Source organism: Oreochromis niloticus, linkage group LG23 (genome assembly GCF_001858045.2).
Source record: "Oreochromis niloticus isolate F11D_XX linkage group LG23, O_niloticus_UMD_NMBU, whole genome shotgun sequence".
In the NCBI taxonomy this organism is placed as follows: domain Eukaryota; kingdom Metazoa; phylum Chordata; class Actinopteri; order Cichliformes; family Cichlidae; genus Oreochromis; species Oreochromis niloticus.
In genome coordinates this window covers 24238275-24253180 of record NC_031986.2, presented here as the reverse complement: position 1 = coordinate 24253180, position 14906 = coordinate 24238275, and the positions used below count along the sequence as shown (strand labels likewise).

Genomic DNA, 14906 nt, shown 5'->3' with positions numbered 1-14906 from the left:
TCCTTAAACATAACATAAAACAAAACACTGACAACATTAAATCATAACATTTCCCCCCACCCAAAAATCAAACATTTAACCCCAAATGAAAATGTTTGATTCATGACCTAGAGAGCCATGAATGCTGTAGTCCTGGAAGACCAGCGCACAAGGCACTGGCCGCTATTCTGCAGGCAGACGGAATGCTGAAGCGGTCCCTCCAGCTGAAACAGAATGCTGAAGCGGTCCCTTGGACCCTCCAGCGGAGACGAATGAAGGCTGGACAGGCCCCTCGGACCCTCCAGCTGAAACAGAATGCTGAAGCGGTCCCTTGGACCCTCCAGCGGAGACAGGCGAAGGCTGGACAGGCCCCTTGGACCCTCCAGTGAAGACGGAAGGCTGAAGCGGTCCCTCGGACCCGCCAGCGAAGACGGAATGCTGAAGCGGTCCCTCGGACCCTCCAGCGAAGACGGAATGCTGAAGCGGTCCCTCGGACCCTCCAGCTGAAACGAATGAAGGCTGGACAGGCCCCTTGGACCCTCCAGTGAAGACGGAAGGCTGAAGCGGTCCCTTGGACCCTCCAGCGGAGACGAATGAAGGCTGGACAGGCCCCTTGGACCCTCCAGCGGAGACGGAAGGCTGAAGCGGTCCCTCGGACCCTCCAGCGAAGACGAATGAAGGCTGGACAGGCCCCTTGGACCCTCCAGCGGAGACGGAAGGCTGAAGCGGTCCTCCGGACCCTCCAGCAAAGACAGACGGATCCCGGACGAGCCCCCAATTCTGTTACGACCCGGCTCATAGCCGCAACATAAAAGAAGATGAATACCAGATTGTGGGTGAGAAGAGGTTGGCTAAAAATGGCTGGTGCCACTAAGGCAAAGACAAGTGAGCTCTCGAAGCTCCGTGGGTGGGGTGAATGCCGCTGGATCCATATCTGGCTGGTCCGTACTGCCACGGCGAGTGAGATGTGCCGTGTGGGAATTAAAGGAGGATCCAAACGCAGGCACTTGTAAAGGTGTGAGGGTGGTTTATTAAACACAACAAAAGAGATGGACAAAATGGTGAACGGAGAACTAACCTATACTGGGAAAACTAAACTACTGACCCTGAACAGAAACACAAACCTGAACACGAATAACAGCGAGCAGAAAACAGATGACGGTTGGCAGCAGGGAAACACACGGATGAGACATGGTGGATACACAGACGGACCAGCCAAACTACAAAGACAGAGGACGTGACTTAAATACACACAGGGAAACACAGGGAGATTACACACAGGTGGGGAACACAGCTGGGAATAATCAACAAGACGAGACAGAGGTAAAACTGAACACACTCACATGAGACGCAGACCTTCACAATAAAACAGGAAACGAGAACAAATCCTTAAACATAACATAAAACAAAACACTGACAACATTAAATCATAACAATATATATATATACGTGTATATATATATACATATATACGTGTATATATATATATATGTATATGTATATATATCTATATCTATATATATATATATATATATATATATATATAGATATATATATATATATATGTGTGTGTATATATACGTGTATATATACGGTTATATATATACGGGCGGTTTATCCTTCAAGCTCGGGTCCTCTACCAGAGGCCTGGGAGCTTGAGGGTCCTGCGCAGTATCTTAGCTGTTCCCAGGACTGCGCTCTTCTGGACAGAGATCTCCGATGTTGTTCCCGGGATCTGCTGGAGCCACTCGCCTAGCTTGGGAGTCACCGCACCTAGTGCTCCGATTACCATGGGGACCACCGTTACCTTCACCCTCCACATCCTCTCGAGCTCTTCTCTGAGCCCTTGGTATTTCTCCAGCTTCTCGTGTTCCTTCTTCCTGATATTGCTGTCATTCGGAACCGCTACATCGATCACTACAGCCGTCTTCTTCTGTTTGTCTACCACCACTATGTCCGGTTGGTTAGCCACCACCATTTTGTCCGTCTGCATCTGGAAGTCCCACAGGATCTTAGCTCGGTCATTCTCCATCACCCTTGGGGGCATCTCCCATTTTGACCTCGGGACTTCCAGGTTATACTCGGCACAGATGTTCCTGTACACTATGCCGGCCACTTGGTTATGGCGTTTCACGTATGCCTTGCCTGCTAGCATTTTGCACCCTGCTGTTATGTGCTGGATTGTCTCTGGGGCATCTTTACACAGCCTGCACCTGGGGTCTTGCCTCGTGTGATAGACCCCAGCCTCTATGGATCTTGTACTCAGAGCTTGTTCTTGTGCTGCCATGATTAGTGCCTCTGTGCTGTCTTTCAGTCCAGCTTTGTCCAGCCACTGATAGGATTTCTGGATATCAGCCACCTCCTCTATCTGCTGGTGGTACATACCGTGCAGGGGCCTGTCCTTCCATGATGGTTCCTCGCCTTCCTCCTCTTTCTTGGGTTTCTGCTGCCTGAGGTATTCACTGAGCACGCTGTCAGTTGGGGCCATCTATATATATATATATATATATATATGTATGTATATATACGTATATATGTACACATATGTATGTATATATATGTATATATGTGTATTTGTATATATGAAGTCATTCTTTTTTGAACAAAACTCAAAGCAGAGCCTAATAATCTTTCAGTCATTTCTACCCTCACTTAATTTCCTTTCGCTGCTCAGCTCTCACACAGTGGCTCAGCTATGCTCCAATCCCTCCATATTGTGGCCAATCATATGCGAGGATATAGGTAGACTTGTAGTCAAGACCGCCTAATCCGAGACCAAGACAAGACCAAGACCAGAGGGTATCGAGACCAAGACCAAGACCGAGTCGAGACGAGACCAAGACCACGACCAAGACCGAGACAAAAAGTCTTTTTTTTTCTTTTTTTTTTTTTGTCTTTAAAAAAAAGTCTTTAAACTGCAGCCAGATGCTGCTTCGTTTATGGGTGTCAGGCATATTTATGTGTTTTTGCTTTCGCACAGCCCTCCTCACCGCTGTCTACTGTCTCACTCACTTACTGAGAGGAAAGACGCATGCTCCACTTGACTGTCGCGTCTCTCACCCTCTCTGTTTTTCACATAATGATATTATTATATTTCTTCCTGTTAAAAGGGAGTTTTTCCTTCCCACTGTCGCCAAAGTGCTTGCTCATAGGGGGTCATATGATTGTTAGGTTTTTCTCTGTATCTGTTATTGTACGATCTACTGTACAATATAAAGCGCCTTGAGGTGACTGTTGTTGTGATTTGGCGCTATATAAATAAAACTGAATTGAATTGAACTGTGAGTCAGTAACAGTCTAAAAACAATGTTCAGCTGCTCTGATGGAAGATGGCTTTAAAATGGACTTTCATTATATACAGGACACACATGGACAAGATGGAGTCCGTCAGTAGTGTGTGGTTGTATTTATGCAGCTCAGATCAAATCATCACTAAATGTTTGTTTTTTGATGTTTCAGTGTTGATCCTGAAAATTCAGATTTTTGTGAAGAAGCTAAGTTCTTTGTGAATCTGTTCTGTGCAGCAGCAGAGAGAGAACAGCAGACAGGAGAGGAGATACTGGAGCTGTTATCATCAGTGTGCACATATGAAAGATTCCCTCTTAAAGAGAAATGGTGTGATTTTCTTATGGACCTGTGCTCTTATGAGACCAAAGCAGACGTGAGCATCTTACCATCATTACAGTCAGTTATCCAGTCAGCTCCTGCAGTCTGGTCCATAAACCTCTCAGAGAGAAAGACCTCCATCCTCCTGGAAGTGCTGAAACTCCAACCAGAGAAGAAACATGTGGAGCTGACAGGCTGCTCACATGAAGAGAGTGAAGTGAGGAGTTTCCTTGAATGTCTGCCTTATATCTCACAGCTCAGGTAAATTCATTCTGAGAAAATATTCTTAAATCAGTGTGTAATTTCCATTTCTGCAAGGAGGCAGTCTCGCAGTCTAAATGCACATGTTTGGAAAACATATGCTCAGCTTTGGGCTCAGCTGGCTTGGGTGGCTTAGGAGACTCAGACTCAGGGGCTCAGGGACACGATAAACAGTCTCTATGGAGCCAGCTTAGATTTAGACATAGAAACATGTATGTGAAAGATTTGGCTCTCAGTAGATTGCTTGCAGTCAAATGAGCTCTCCATGCAGGTGAAACAAGCCATTCTTAATCTGTGACAACAGAAAAAACCCATCTGAGAAATTGTTACAATATTAAGAGTGGTGAAACCTACAGTTTGGTACATCCTGAAAAAAAGGAAAGCACTTTTGAACTCAGCAAAAAGACCTGGACTTTCACCGACGACAATAGTGGTCGTTGATCGCAGAATCATTTCCGTGGTGAAGAGAAAGCTGAAACCAATATAATGGAGAATATTTTTAATTAGGCTGTGCCTCAAACATTTTAAATACAGCAGTTATAAAAGCAGCAAAGTTCTGTGATATTTTGGTTGATGGTTCCATAATTATTTCTGCAACATTAAGTAATAATTTTTTCCATAAAACCATTGTTGTACTAGTTTAAATTGTAATATTTACTTATCATCATTATTATATTTATACCATGACTTTATCTACGCGAGATGCTTTACCTAGAGGGATTCAAATGTAAAACTACAGTATTTTATGTATTTGTATTTAATTAAATATAAGAGTTAAAGTCACCAGTATAATAGTCACAAGATAGAGGGCACACCAAATGTATAATTTAAAGAGCTGGTTACTCTGTATCATATGCAGCATACACACAAATGACAATCATGACCCAGTTTTCAACCCTAATGGTGCAAGAAAGCAGCAGTCTCATCCACGAGGAAAAACTCTGCTAATATACAGTCACTGAACTGTGGGGATACTGTCACTACATTCAAAATGTGCCATGTCTTTTCATGAAATAATATCACTGCTCTTTTTTTTCCTTTTTCTTGTTCCAGTTTTTTTACTTTATGGGCAGATGAAGGAGGAAGGTTTTTTGGGAATCTGTTCTGTGCAGCAGTAGAGAGAGAAGAGCAGACAGGAGAGAAGATACTGGAGCTGTTATCATCAGTGTGCACATATCCAACATTCCCTGTTAATGACACATATATAGATCTTCAATATCAGTGTGATTTCCTGTTGGATCTGTACTCCCATGTGAAGGACCGTGAGACTAAAACAGGCTTGAGTGTCCTTCCATCATTACAGTCAGTTTTCCAGTCAGCTCCTGCAGTCTGGTTCATAAACCTCTCAATAAGAAAGACCTCCATCCTCCTGGAAGTGCTGAAACTCCAACTAGAGAAGAAACAAGTGGAGCTGACAGGCTGCTCACATGAAGAGAGTGAAGTGAGGAGTTTCCTGCAGTGTCTGCCTTATATCTCACAGCTCAGGTAAATGAAACTAATGCTTAGTTACCAGGTGACTTTGAAAGCAATTTTTAATTTACAGTCTAATAATGTATTTAAGCATTTTTTTTTTGTTTATCTAATCTGAAATAATCATAGCTAATAACACACATGTAATTAGACCCTCGTCCTTCTATTTTATCTGCCTTGATTAATATTTAATCATATAGGTCTTCACTCTTTTTCTACTTTACATGATTAGCTTTATATAAGAACAGATAAATTCTGGGAAAAAAGATATAACAACAATATTTTAAGACCTGTAAATCTAAATATTATTTAACTGTAGCCTGGCTAAATTAACCAGCCGAAAACACAGATTATCTTTGGGCTTCTTTTAATCTGAATTATAAAGTAAGCGTCCAGATGAAAGGTTGTAAAAATAAGGAAATAAAATTGCTACACAGTTCTCATCAACTAACAGCTGTGTGCACTGGTAACCCACTGCTACTGCAGGTAGTTATTCCAACTTTTCAGGGTCTGGAACCCAAAGATGTCTAATGTCAATGTGTGACTGATATAAACCCGTCCAGAAACAAAACAAACTTCGCAGTGCAAAAATAACTCTAGTGGCTTCTCCTGCTAAATTACAGAGCCAAAATTAAACAGTTAACCACAGTACATTTTCCCTCTTATACATGAAAATATTACAATACAGGTGTGAACTCAAATACATACAGTGCATTAATCCAGCAGAAAAACGGAGTACAGCTCCCCCTGAGATGATTAGCGAGGTCAGTCACAGCAACACCTGGTGCCTTAACTTTTCCACCCTTTGCGCTTAAACAGACCATGCAGTGAAAACACAGCGTTGAACACCCATGCTACACCAATGCAAGCTAGCACTTCTGTGAATGTCTCTGTAGATCCCCATCATCCCTTGCGCTCCCAGGGGTACCCCAAAAGAAACAGCGCCAGACAGTGGTATGTCCCATAGTAGCGACCTTCCACCTGGCTACATTACTCTTTTAAATAATTATATATTTCACTGTCACCAGTATTATATTTACCCACTGTGATTTCATCCACACAGGATTATATGTCAGTTAAATGTCAACTTTACTCCATTTCATACGGAAACGTGTTCACCGCTGTGTTGGACTTTGTCAGTTGTGTTGCTTTGAAGTCTAATACTGTATTTTATATACATGTATGAGTTCATGAAACTGAGCTGTTATTATGGATTAAAGAACAACAACCAAATTACATACTGTTCTTTTCAGAGTGCTGATTTTGGTTGTTATTTTTTAGGTATAATGACTTTACAATCTCATGTATTTAGTAAAAAGTAAACTTACTAATAATCAGAACACTAATTTAACAACAATAACTCAGTCATTGTAAAATTCATGAAGAAAGGCTGCAATGCCCCATGAAAAATCAGAATATTGGTATAAGTTCAAACTGGTATTTGTTATGTGATATGTTATTGGCTTTTCATTGCTGTTAAGATGACCTACATATGTGTAAATATTTCTTCTTGTTGTTCCAGTGTTGATCCTGAGACGTCAGATGAAGAAGCAGTCAGGTTCTTTGTGAGTCTGTTCTGTGCAGCAGCAGAGAGAGAACAGAGGACAGGAGAGAAGATACTGGAGCTGTTATCATCAGTGTGCACATATCAAACATTCCCGTTTAATGAGAGATACATGGATGATGACTATCAGTGTGATTTCCTGCTAAATCTGTACACCAATGTGAAGGACTGTGAGACCAAAACAGGCTTGAGTGTCCTTCCATCATTACAGTCAGTTTTCCAGTCAGCTCCTGCAGTCTGGTCCATAAACCTCTCAGAGAGAAAGACCTCCATCCTCCTGGAAGTGCTGAAACTCCAACCGGAGAAGAAACAAGTGGAGCTGACAGGCTGCTCACATGAAGAGAGTGAAGTGAGGAGTTTCCTTCAGTGTCTGCCTTATATCTCACAGCTCAGGTAAACGAAACTAATGTTCTGGAAACAGCTTCACAGGAAGTGAAATCATGACTCCCTCTTGTTCTTCTAACACCATTTATCTGCTGTCCACTTTGAATCTTTAGTTCTTGGTGTTCATCATTTCTGCTCTTTTGTCTCTGTGATCTTCAGGCTTTCCATCGACATGTCCTTGCTCCTGTTTCAGTGGGTAAGAAGAGGCAGAGTGGTCTGTCCACTGGCTGTTGAAGAGCTTTCTCTTGTGCCTAAGAAAGCCCGACCATCACAGAGAGTAATGTTGAGGGCTGTCAGTAGTTTGGCTTCCCTGCTGAGATACTGGACAGTCGGACGGTTAGACCTGACTGAGACCTGCATCCCTGCTCAGGGTCTCATTACACTGTTGCTCCATGATGGTCCTCTAACAGTCAAGTAAATGTCTTTCCTGAACATCACAGTTCAAATAAAATGTAGTTTTTAAGAACAGATTAACTTGTTTTTCTCTTCTTTCTTTTTTTGCAGACTGAGTGAAGAGAGCTTCCAGCAGCTTTTGTGTCTCCTCCATGAAATCCAGGACAAGGACTTGACGTTGTCCTTCTTCAGTAAGGTTGGTGGAGACCTGACCTCCTGCTGTCTGAACTGGGAGCTTCTTCACTATCTGCTGCAGCAGTCGTCAGCTCAGACCATCACTGTGGACCTGAGGAAGAACCTCTTCTTACAGGAGGAAACCACACGTCTGCTTCCCTTTCTGGACAGGATTGTGTTTAAAAGGTGCTGAATGTAGTTTGATCTTTTACCAAACACAGTTTCTGCTGTTTAATCAGGAGGATTTGAAATGCTGTCTCATTTTTAATCAGCAGTTTATGGAGACTTTAAACAAAGTTGGAAATAAACTGTTTGTTTTCAGGCCCAGTCCCAGCTTTGTGCTGAGCTCCATCAGAGAGCTCTACAGAGCTCATGACAGTCACGCTGTACCCAGTTTACTGAGGTCACTTGGTCATGTGATCAACCTGAGCAGCAGAGAGCTGGACTCAGTGGACTGTGCTGCTCTGATCTTCATCCTCAAACATGGAGACGGAGTCAAACTGAACCTCCTGTGGACCTCCATACCAGCAGAGGGAGTAGAGTCCATCCTCTTCATGCTGGACAAAGTTTCTCATCTCAGGTCAGATAATAGAGCTCGTTTCTCAGTGCCGTCCAACACAGAGTCATCAGCTGGTTCATTTCTGCATGTGTTTTCCTTGCAGTGTTGACAGGAATCAGCTGCTGAGGTTCATCCACTGCTGTGCTGCCTGTGACGTTCAGCAGGAGGCAGCGTCAGGCCTGCTGAGGACTCTGCAGCACAGCTTGGATCTGTCCTGCTCCTCCTGTGTGGAGCTACCAGAGGAGGATCAGCCTGAGCCTCTGAGTCTGACCGCTGATGACTGCAGGGCCGTCTCCACCATCCTGACACACAGCAGCCGAGACACACAGCTCGACCTGCGAGACTGTGAGGTGGAGGACAGCGTGCTGGACCTGCTGTTTCCTGTCCTCCACAGGGTCCGCCTCAGGTGGGAAAGACCACTGAAGAGTCTAAACCAGAGAGAAGCTCGTTCACACTGGTGTTGATGCATCCTGACAGTTTCTCTTTGCTCTGTTTGTCCTGTTTAGAGTCAGTAAAACTGTCCTCCTCCAGCTGCTGTCTCTGGTTCCTGAGAACAGTGAGAGGGACACAGTGAGGCGGGCGGTGTCCCTGTGTGGAGCCCTGGGTGGAGAGCTGGATCTCAGTCACAGCACGCTGGATCAGAGGGCCTGTGGGGCTTTGGTCCAGATGCTGGACTCGTGTGAAGGGCTGACAGAGCTGGACCTCAGTCACTGTCAGCTCACTGACCAGCTGCTGCTCCCTCTCATCACACATCTGCACAAAGTCCAAGTGCTGGAGTGAGTGTCACACACTGATCCTTCTCTGGGAGGCACCAATAACCATCAGCCTGTTCACACACACTACAATAATATAATGTGCAGTGATAAATTAGAGCCACTTGTTGTGTTTGTGTTACAGTCTGAGTCACAATCAGATCACTGATGCTTCGACTGATGCGTTGCTCCAGCTGCTCTCCATCAACCCCTCCATCGACTGTGTGCGGTGAGCCAACATGAATCAGTCCCCATCAGTGAAGGAGTCTCTCCTCAGACTCTCAGAGGAATCATTCACAGTCTGAGCTCACATGGATTCATGTTGTTCTGAGTGAATGAGTGACGTCTGCTCTCTCTGCTTTGGTCTCTTTCTAGACTTTACAGCAACAACATCGTCGACAGAGCAGCTTTCAAGGAACACAAGCAGTTTGAGATCTGGTGAAGCACTCGTCATCATCATCGTCATGAACATCATCGTCATCATCATCATCATCAGGGATTCACTGGTTTCCTCTGTTCTTGTCATCATTGCATGAAAATATTGGGTGGAGTGGGAGCACTGATACTGTGAGTTTTGATGACCAGCTTAATTTTTTTTTATTTTTTCTACAATGACTTGAAGACAGTTTATATGGAGACAAAGTGCAGCCAACAGTGTTTGTTTCAATTTCCCACCGTTTCTTTTCTTTCTGAGCTACTGCAGATGTTTCTTTGATGGAGGTCAGATGTCTAATTGGTCATGTGATGATGTCACAGTCCTGTGTCTTAGACCCACAATTTTGAGTTTTGCGTTCTCGGTCTAATCTTTTGGATTTCAAGTCTTTATTTCCCCATGCAGTTACTTCCTGTTTTATTTTGATAGTCATTTGTCTCTGTTCCTTGTATTTATGTTTGCTTGTCCTGATTGGTTTCAGCTGTGTCTCATTCCCTTAATCTGCCCACTTTTATATTTACCTGTTAAACCTGAGAGTCCTGCATACTGGCCCTGCTGAAACTTGACAGATGATCATCTTGATGTTTACACCTCTGATATTTCTGTAATAATTGTAATTCTGTTATAATATTATTGAGACAAAACACGGAAGCCATCACCGTTTTATCAGTGCAGGGAGTCGGTCATATTTATTATTTGTACTTTTGTGATAACGGTATTTATTCTGGTCTACATGTTTCAGACAGGACAAAGTAGAGAGACTCTAGAATGATGTCTCAGAGTAACGATGCAATAAGTGAGCAATCAGGATAAAACCGTGTTTGGTACTTTGACATAACTGGAAGAAATGATCATAAACATGTAAATCATTTTTAGTTTGTATTTCATGTTAAGAGATACACGTGATAATGATCATTTCTGTTCTCTTAATGTGACACTGTTATGAAATTTTCCTCATTAATGGACCTCATGTATAATGAGTGGTGGCTGTAGCTCAGGGGGTAGAGCAGGTCATCTACTAATATAAAGGTTGCTGGTTTGATCCCTGGCTGCTCCGCCCTGCATGCCAGATATCCTCAGGCAAGATACTAACCCCAAGTTAAGCACAGAGAAAGTGCCTGAATGAATGTGTGGATGAGGCATGTTGTGTAAAGTGCTCTGAGTGCTGCAGGAGTATACAAAAACACTATGCAAGAATTTATCCTTTAATACATTTCAGGTTTTTAAATGTAACTTTTTTTTACCATATTAATGTCGAGCTTCATGTAGACTCGGGGAATAAATAATAAAAGTTCGGATGTCTGTGATCGACGTGATTCTGTTTCAGTGATTGTAGTTATAGAAAGTCAGTCATTATACAGCATCAGTAATTCAGGAAATTTGTACAGAAACAAAATGCCAGTTTGAGAGGGATGGGGAGATTGTATCATTCAGGAAATACTTAACGAGTATGTCAGTCTCATTTAGATAAAAGATCCAGCAGACTCGGATGTGTCAGTACAGCTGGCACAGTCACACAGAGGAACCAGGATCTCCTAAACAACCACAAAGTCACATCACATCATTTTCTCTTTGACAGTGTAACATCAGAGCATTAAGCTTTTGGATTGTTTGGCCACACATACCAAAGGGCACCAACAGAAAAGACCCTCATTTACCTTTAAGCCCCCTGTACAGTTATAATTTTTCACTTTTACTGTTACTTTAGTCTTCTTGCTATACTTTAAAATCACTTTTCAGTTCTATATTTTTTACAACCTTTGTTTACAATCATTTATTTGCATTACAGTGATGTCATGTAACCAACACAGCATATTGCATGTCAGGCTCAAAAGGTCAAACTTTCTGGAAAATTATTCAAAGTACTGAAGTGAAACAAACCTGATTTCATGGCAGAATCATAACTAATGCTCTTTGTAAGCTGATTTCAGCCCCTAAACAGTCGCCGGAGGAAAGAATCTGCAGAATAATGTGGACACATGTTAGAAGTTTCCTGTCGAGTGTACAAACACTAACACCTCACCCACACAGTAAAGTGTGTAGCTAGAAAGAGTGATATTAGTCTATATCCCTGTCTCAGACTTAAAACTGATGTTTTGCTGGCCTTTACTGCCACGATCTACTTAAGCAAACACAGAATCTCACATTTTCTCCCTTTCACTCAAACACACATTTTAAGTGCAAAAATAATTTATAGCAATAATCAGTAATATGAATAGCATCATTGCAGCCTTTGGTGAGCACCATGGACAGCAACCGCAGTCAGTTTATACTATAACCTCACATTATCTTCTTCAACCAGGCTATCACAAGCCAGAAACAGATCCAGCCGTGCTAGGATAACACAAAGACAATTGTATTGTCATTAAAATGGTAAATGGTAAATGGCCTGTATTTGTATAGCGCTTTACTTAGTCCCTAAGGACCCCAAAGCGCTTTACACATCCAGTCATCCACCCATTCACACACACATTCACACACTGGTGATGGCAAGCTACATTGTAAGTCCATTAACCAAAGGTCCTCAAAGCCTCACTGGATGTACCAACAACCAAACTCTTTTACAGAGATCCTCATTCAGCAATCGTTTCTAATGGACGTACTTCTAGATGTATCACACACACACACACACACACATTACAGTATGAGGATATATTTTCCAGATTTAGGTGGTAACAATGTTTCAGTCCTTTACAAAATCACAAACCATTCACCCATCAGAACTTTGTCCTTGTGCTACAACACTGCTCACATCCAGAGTCCTGGTGTTGTACTGATCCTGCCAACAGGTCCTTGGGCATTTTGTACATATGACAGAGATCAAGGTCAGGAAGTACAGGTAATATATTTCCCATCATGCCCCTGTGCCATCAATCTTATTCATAAAAGGTGTCTATTTTTAATAAGTGGAGTTTAAAATAACAGCATAAATATTTGCAGAGCTAAAATCAATTCATAAGCAAAATGTATTCTGTATTTAAAAAGTTGGGCTTTGGTTCACAAGTTATAACTGTAGCTTAAACATCTAGTAGAACTCTTATAATGTGTCCACTCACCCTGCTGGAGATCTTGGACTCTTAGACACTGACTCCATTTTGTTCAGTCAGAAATCAAAAATAATTTTTTGGAGCATGACACATGTGTTCAAATTAAATCACTCCAACTGCTGGGTCTTTAAACCCATCACCTTTGTGTTATTTTATCACGATAGAACAGGCCCTCGCTGCCACGAGCAGCTGCAGGGTCCACTCCTCTATGGGCCAGTGACGCACTAGGAAGGCCCGGGGTTGTCCTCCTGATCCAGCATGTTTTTACTCCAGATTGAACTCACTGCTCTCCTCCCCTTGTGGGTCCTGGTATGCCAAATTATGCCTCCCATAGACATGATGGACATAATGAGTACCAACTGTCACAGCCAGCCTCCCCTAACACCGTTCCCTGAACCCACTGCTCCACATCTCCCCTGCAGCTGAGTCACAAACCACACACCAAGCTGTTACTGCTGGCTGCTGCATGTACCTAAATCAGCTTATTTAGCTTATCTTTATTTTCTGTCATTGTTTTGATTTAGATTAAAAATTTATATGTGAGGACTTAATACTGCAGACCAAAAGATAAGAAACTAGAGCAAAAGCCTGAAGATGTTCCTTCAGTCTGTGGTGGCAAGTGTGCTGTTCTATGCTGCAGTCTGCTGGGGAGGCAGCATCAGGGAGGTGGTGGAAGGATGCACATTAAAGATGTTAGAAGCCATCCTGAACAACACTGATCACCCACTTTACAACATCAGTGCTGGAAGACTCCTCTCTCTGTTGTAAAACAGAGAAATACAGAAAATCATTCATCAGGCTTTTAATTTTCATACAAATAGCAGATGAGCCATGTCAGAAATATGAAGTTCCCCTCTGGGATCAATAAGGTTATTCTTAAATAAAGTAACCTGAACAGAAAGCAGATAAAAACCTAACGAGGATTTTTCTCCAACAGGAAGAAAAAGTTATTTAATTTTAATTTATGTTCATTTTCTTTAAATTCCTGCTTTTTTGATGAACACATAGTGACAGTGTTTCTCAGGAATAGGTCAAGTGTCTGACTTCAGATCTTGAGATTCCTCGAGTCACTTTGTGGTTGAATCAGTTGCTGTAGTGCGACAAGACAAAACAAAACTATAGCAGGCCTGTCATGTTCATACTGCGGAGTAAGACTTTTGTCACTGCCAGCAAAACTTTGTCATCCCTGAGATCTCGTGTAATGAAGGATTTTGCTGCCAATAAACTAACTTAAAGTAAGAGGATCTGGCAGCTTTTCTGGTGCTGCAGTTAAAGCTGTGATGCTGGAGGGACAGGACACAAACTGCAGCACTGCTGCTGATTTCATGTTGTGCAGCTACACTGAAGAATTTGAACTGTGCATTAACATACTGATAAATTAATGAGCGCTTGACCGGCCAGCATGGGAACTGAACCCAGGACCTTTGGATTACTTTGTCATAACAAAGACGGAAGACAAATTATTCCAGCTCTTTGGTAATAACCAATAAAATCCATCATCAAATGAGTAAACTCAGCTCTTGGAAGCTGAATTATATTGTAATTGTTGTGCTAGAATAGAAAAGTTCAGTGTGCAGAACTCCTTTAAGCAGTAAATGATGTGAGATTGCGGTTGTTGCTTTGTCAGTCTCCTTTTACCACCTTTCTTATTATTTTTAACGCTTTAGTGATTTCTCAGTCAAATTCCTCAGCCTCGAACATAACCTCTTGATAGGGTCAAACTTTGCTCCCTTACAATCTTCATTGGTTCAGTCAGTGTTACTGGTTTCCATTATCAATACACATTTTCCCCTAATCAGCATCCTCAAGACTGCATAGTCATCATAGGTGAATCCAGCTTGATTTATCTGTAGTGTGTGTGTGTGTGTGTGTGTGTGTGTGTGTGTGTGTGTGTGTGTGCGCGCGTGTGTGTGTGTGTGTGTGTGTGTGTTCTATTCTAACAAGAGCTTTTGTTTGAAGGCTATGAGGGATTAACACAAATGTGTGACACTAAAGGTGAAATCAGAAACAGCAATTCTGCTCCTGCTGAGATAATTCAGTTGTCAGAGTGTTGCTACAACTACAGTCATAGTTCAAATGTGGAAACAGCTCGTATTTTACTTCATGATTTTTTCTTTCAGATTGTGTACAGGTGACTTCTGCAGGGTCCCAACATGAGTCAGTGTTATAAATACATGAAACAGCATTTGCTGGACTGATGAACGTTTGCGTCCCTGCACATAAAAAAATAAACCTGAAACAGAAAACTGAAACATCCATGACTCAGTCACAAAGAGACATCTAC

General features: G+C 42.4%; 1 protein-coding gene across 1 annotated transcript; it reads left to right on the top strand.

Annotated features, from left to right (window-relative positions):
* Positions 1 to 3790: 3790 nt before the first annotated feature.
* On the top strand, positions 3791 to 9719 carry LOC102076944 (uncharacterized). Its single transcript, XM_019351138.2, has 9 exons — positions 3791 to 3846; positions 4900 to 5331; positions 7424 to 7678; positions 7769 to 8017; positions 8154 to 8411; positions 8494 to 8796; positions 8897 to 9166; positions 9288 to 9371; positions 9518 to 9719. The coding sequence occupies exons 3-9, from the start codon at positions 7437 to 7439 to the stop codon at positions 9582 to 9584; spliced, it is 1473 nt and encodes a 490-aa protein (XP_019206683.2). The 5' UTR covers positions 3791 to 3846; positions 4900 to 5331; positions 7424 to 7436; the 3' UTR covers positions 9585 to 9719.
* The last annotated feature ends 5187 nt before the right edge of the window (positions 9720 to 14906 follow it).

Bases quoted from the DNA above. Each gene is read 5' to 3' on its own strand.
- LOC102076944 (XM_019351138.2), top strand. From the start codon at position 7,437: ATGTCCTTGCTCCTGTTTCAGTGGGTAAGAAGAGGCAGAGTGGTCTGT. The intron at 7,679-7,768 runs GTAAATGTCTTT...CTTTTTTTGCAG, and splicing joins GATGGTCCTCTAACAGTCAA to ACTGAGTGAAGAGAGCTTCC. The intron at 9,372-9,517 runs GTGAGCCAACAT...GTCTCTTTCTAG, and splicing joins CCCTCCATCGACTGTGTGCG to ACTTTACAGCAACAACATCG.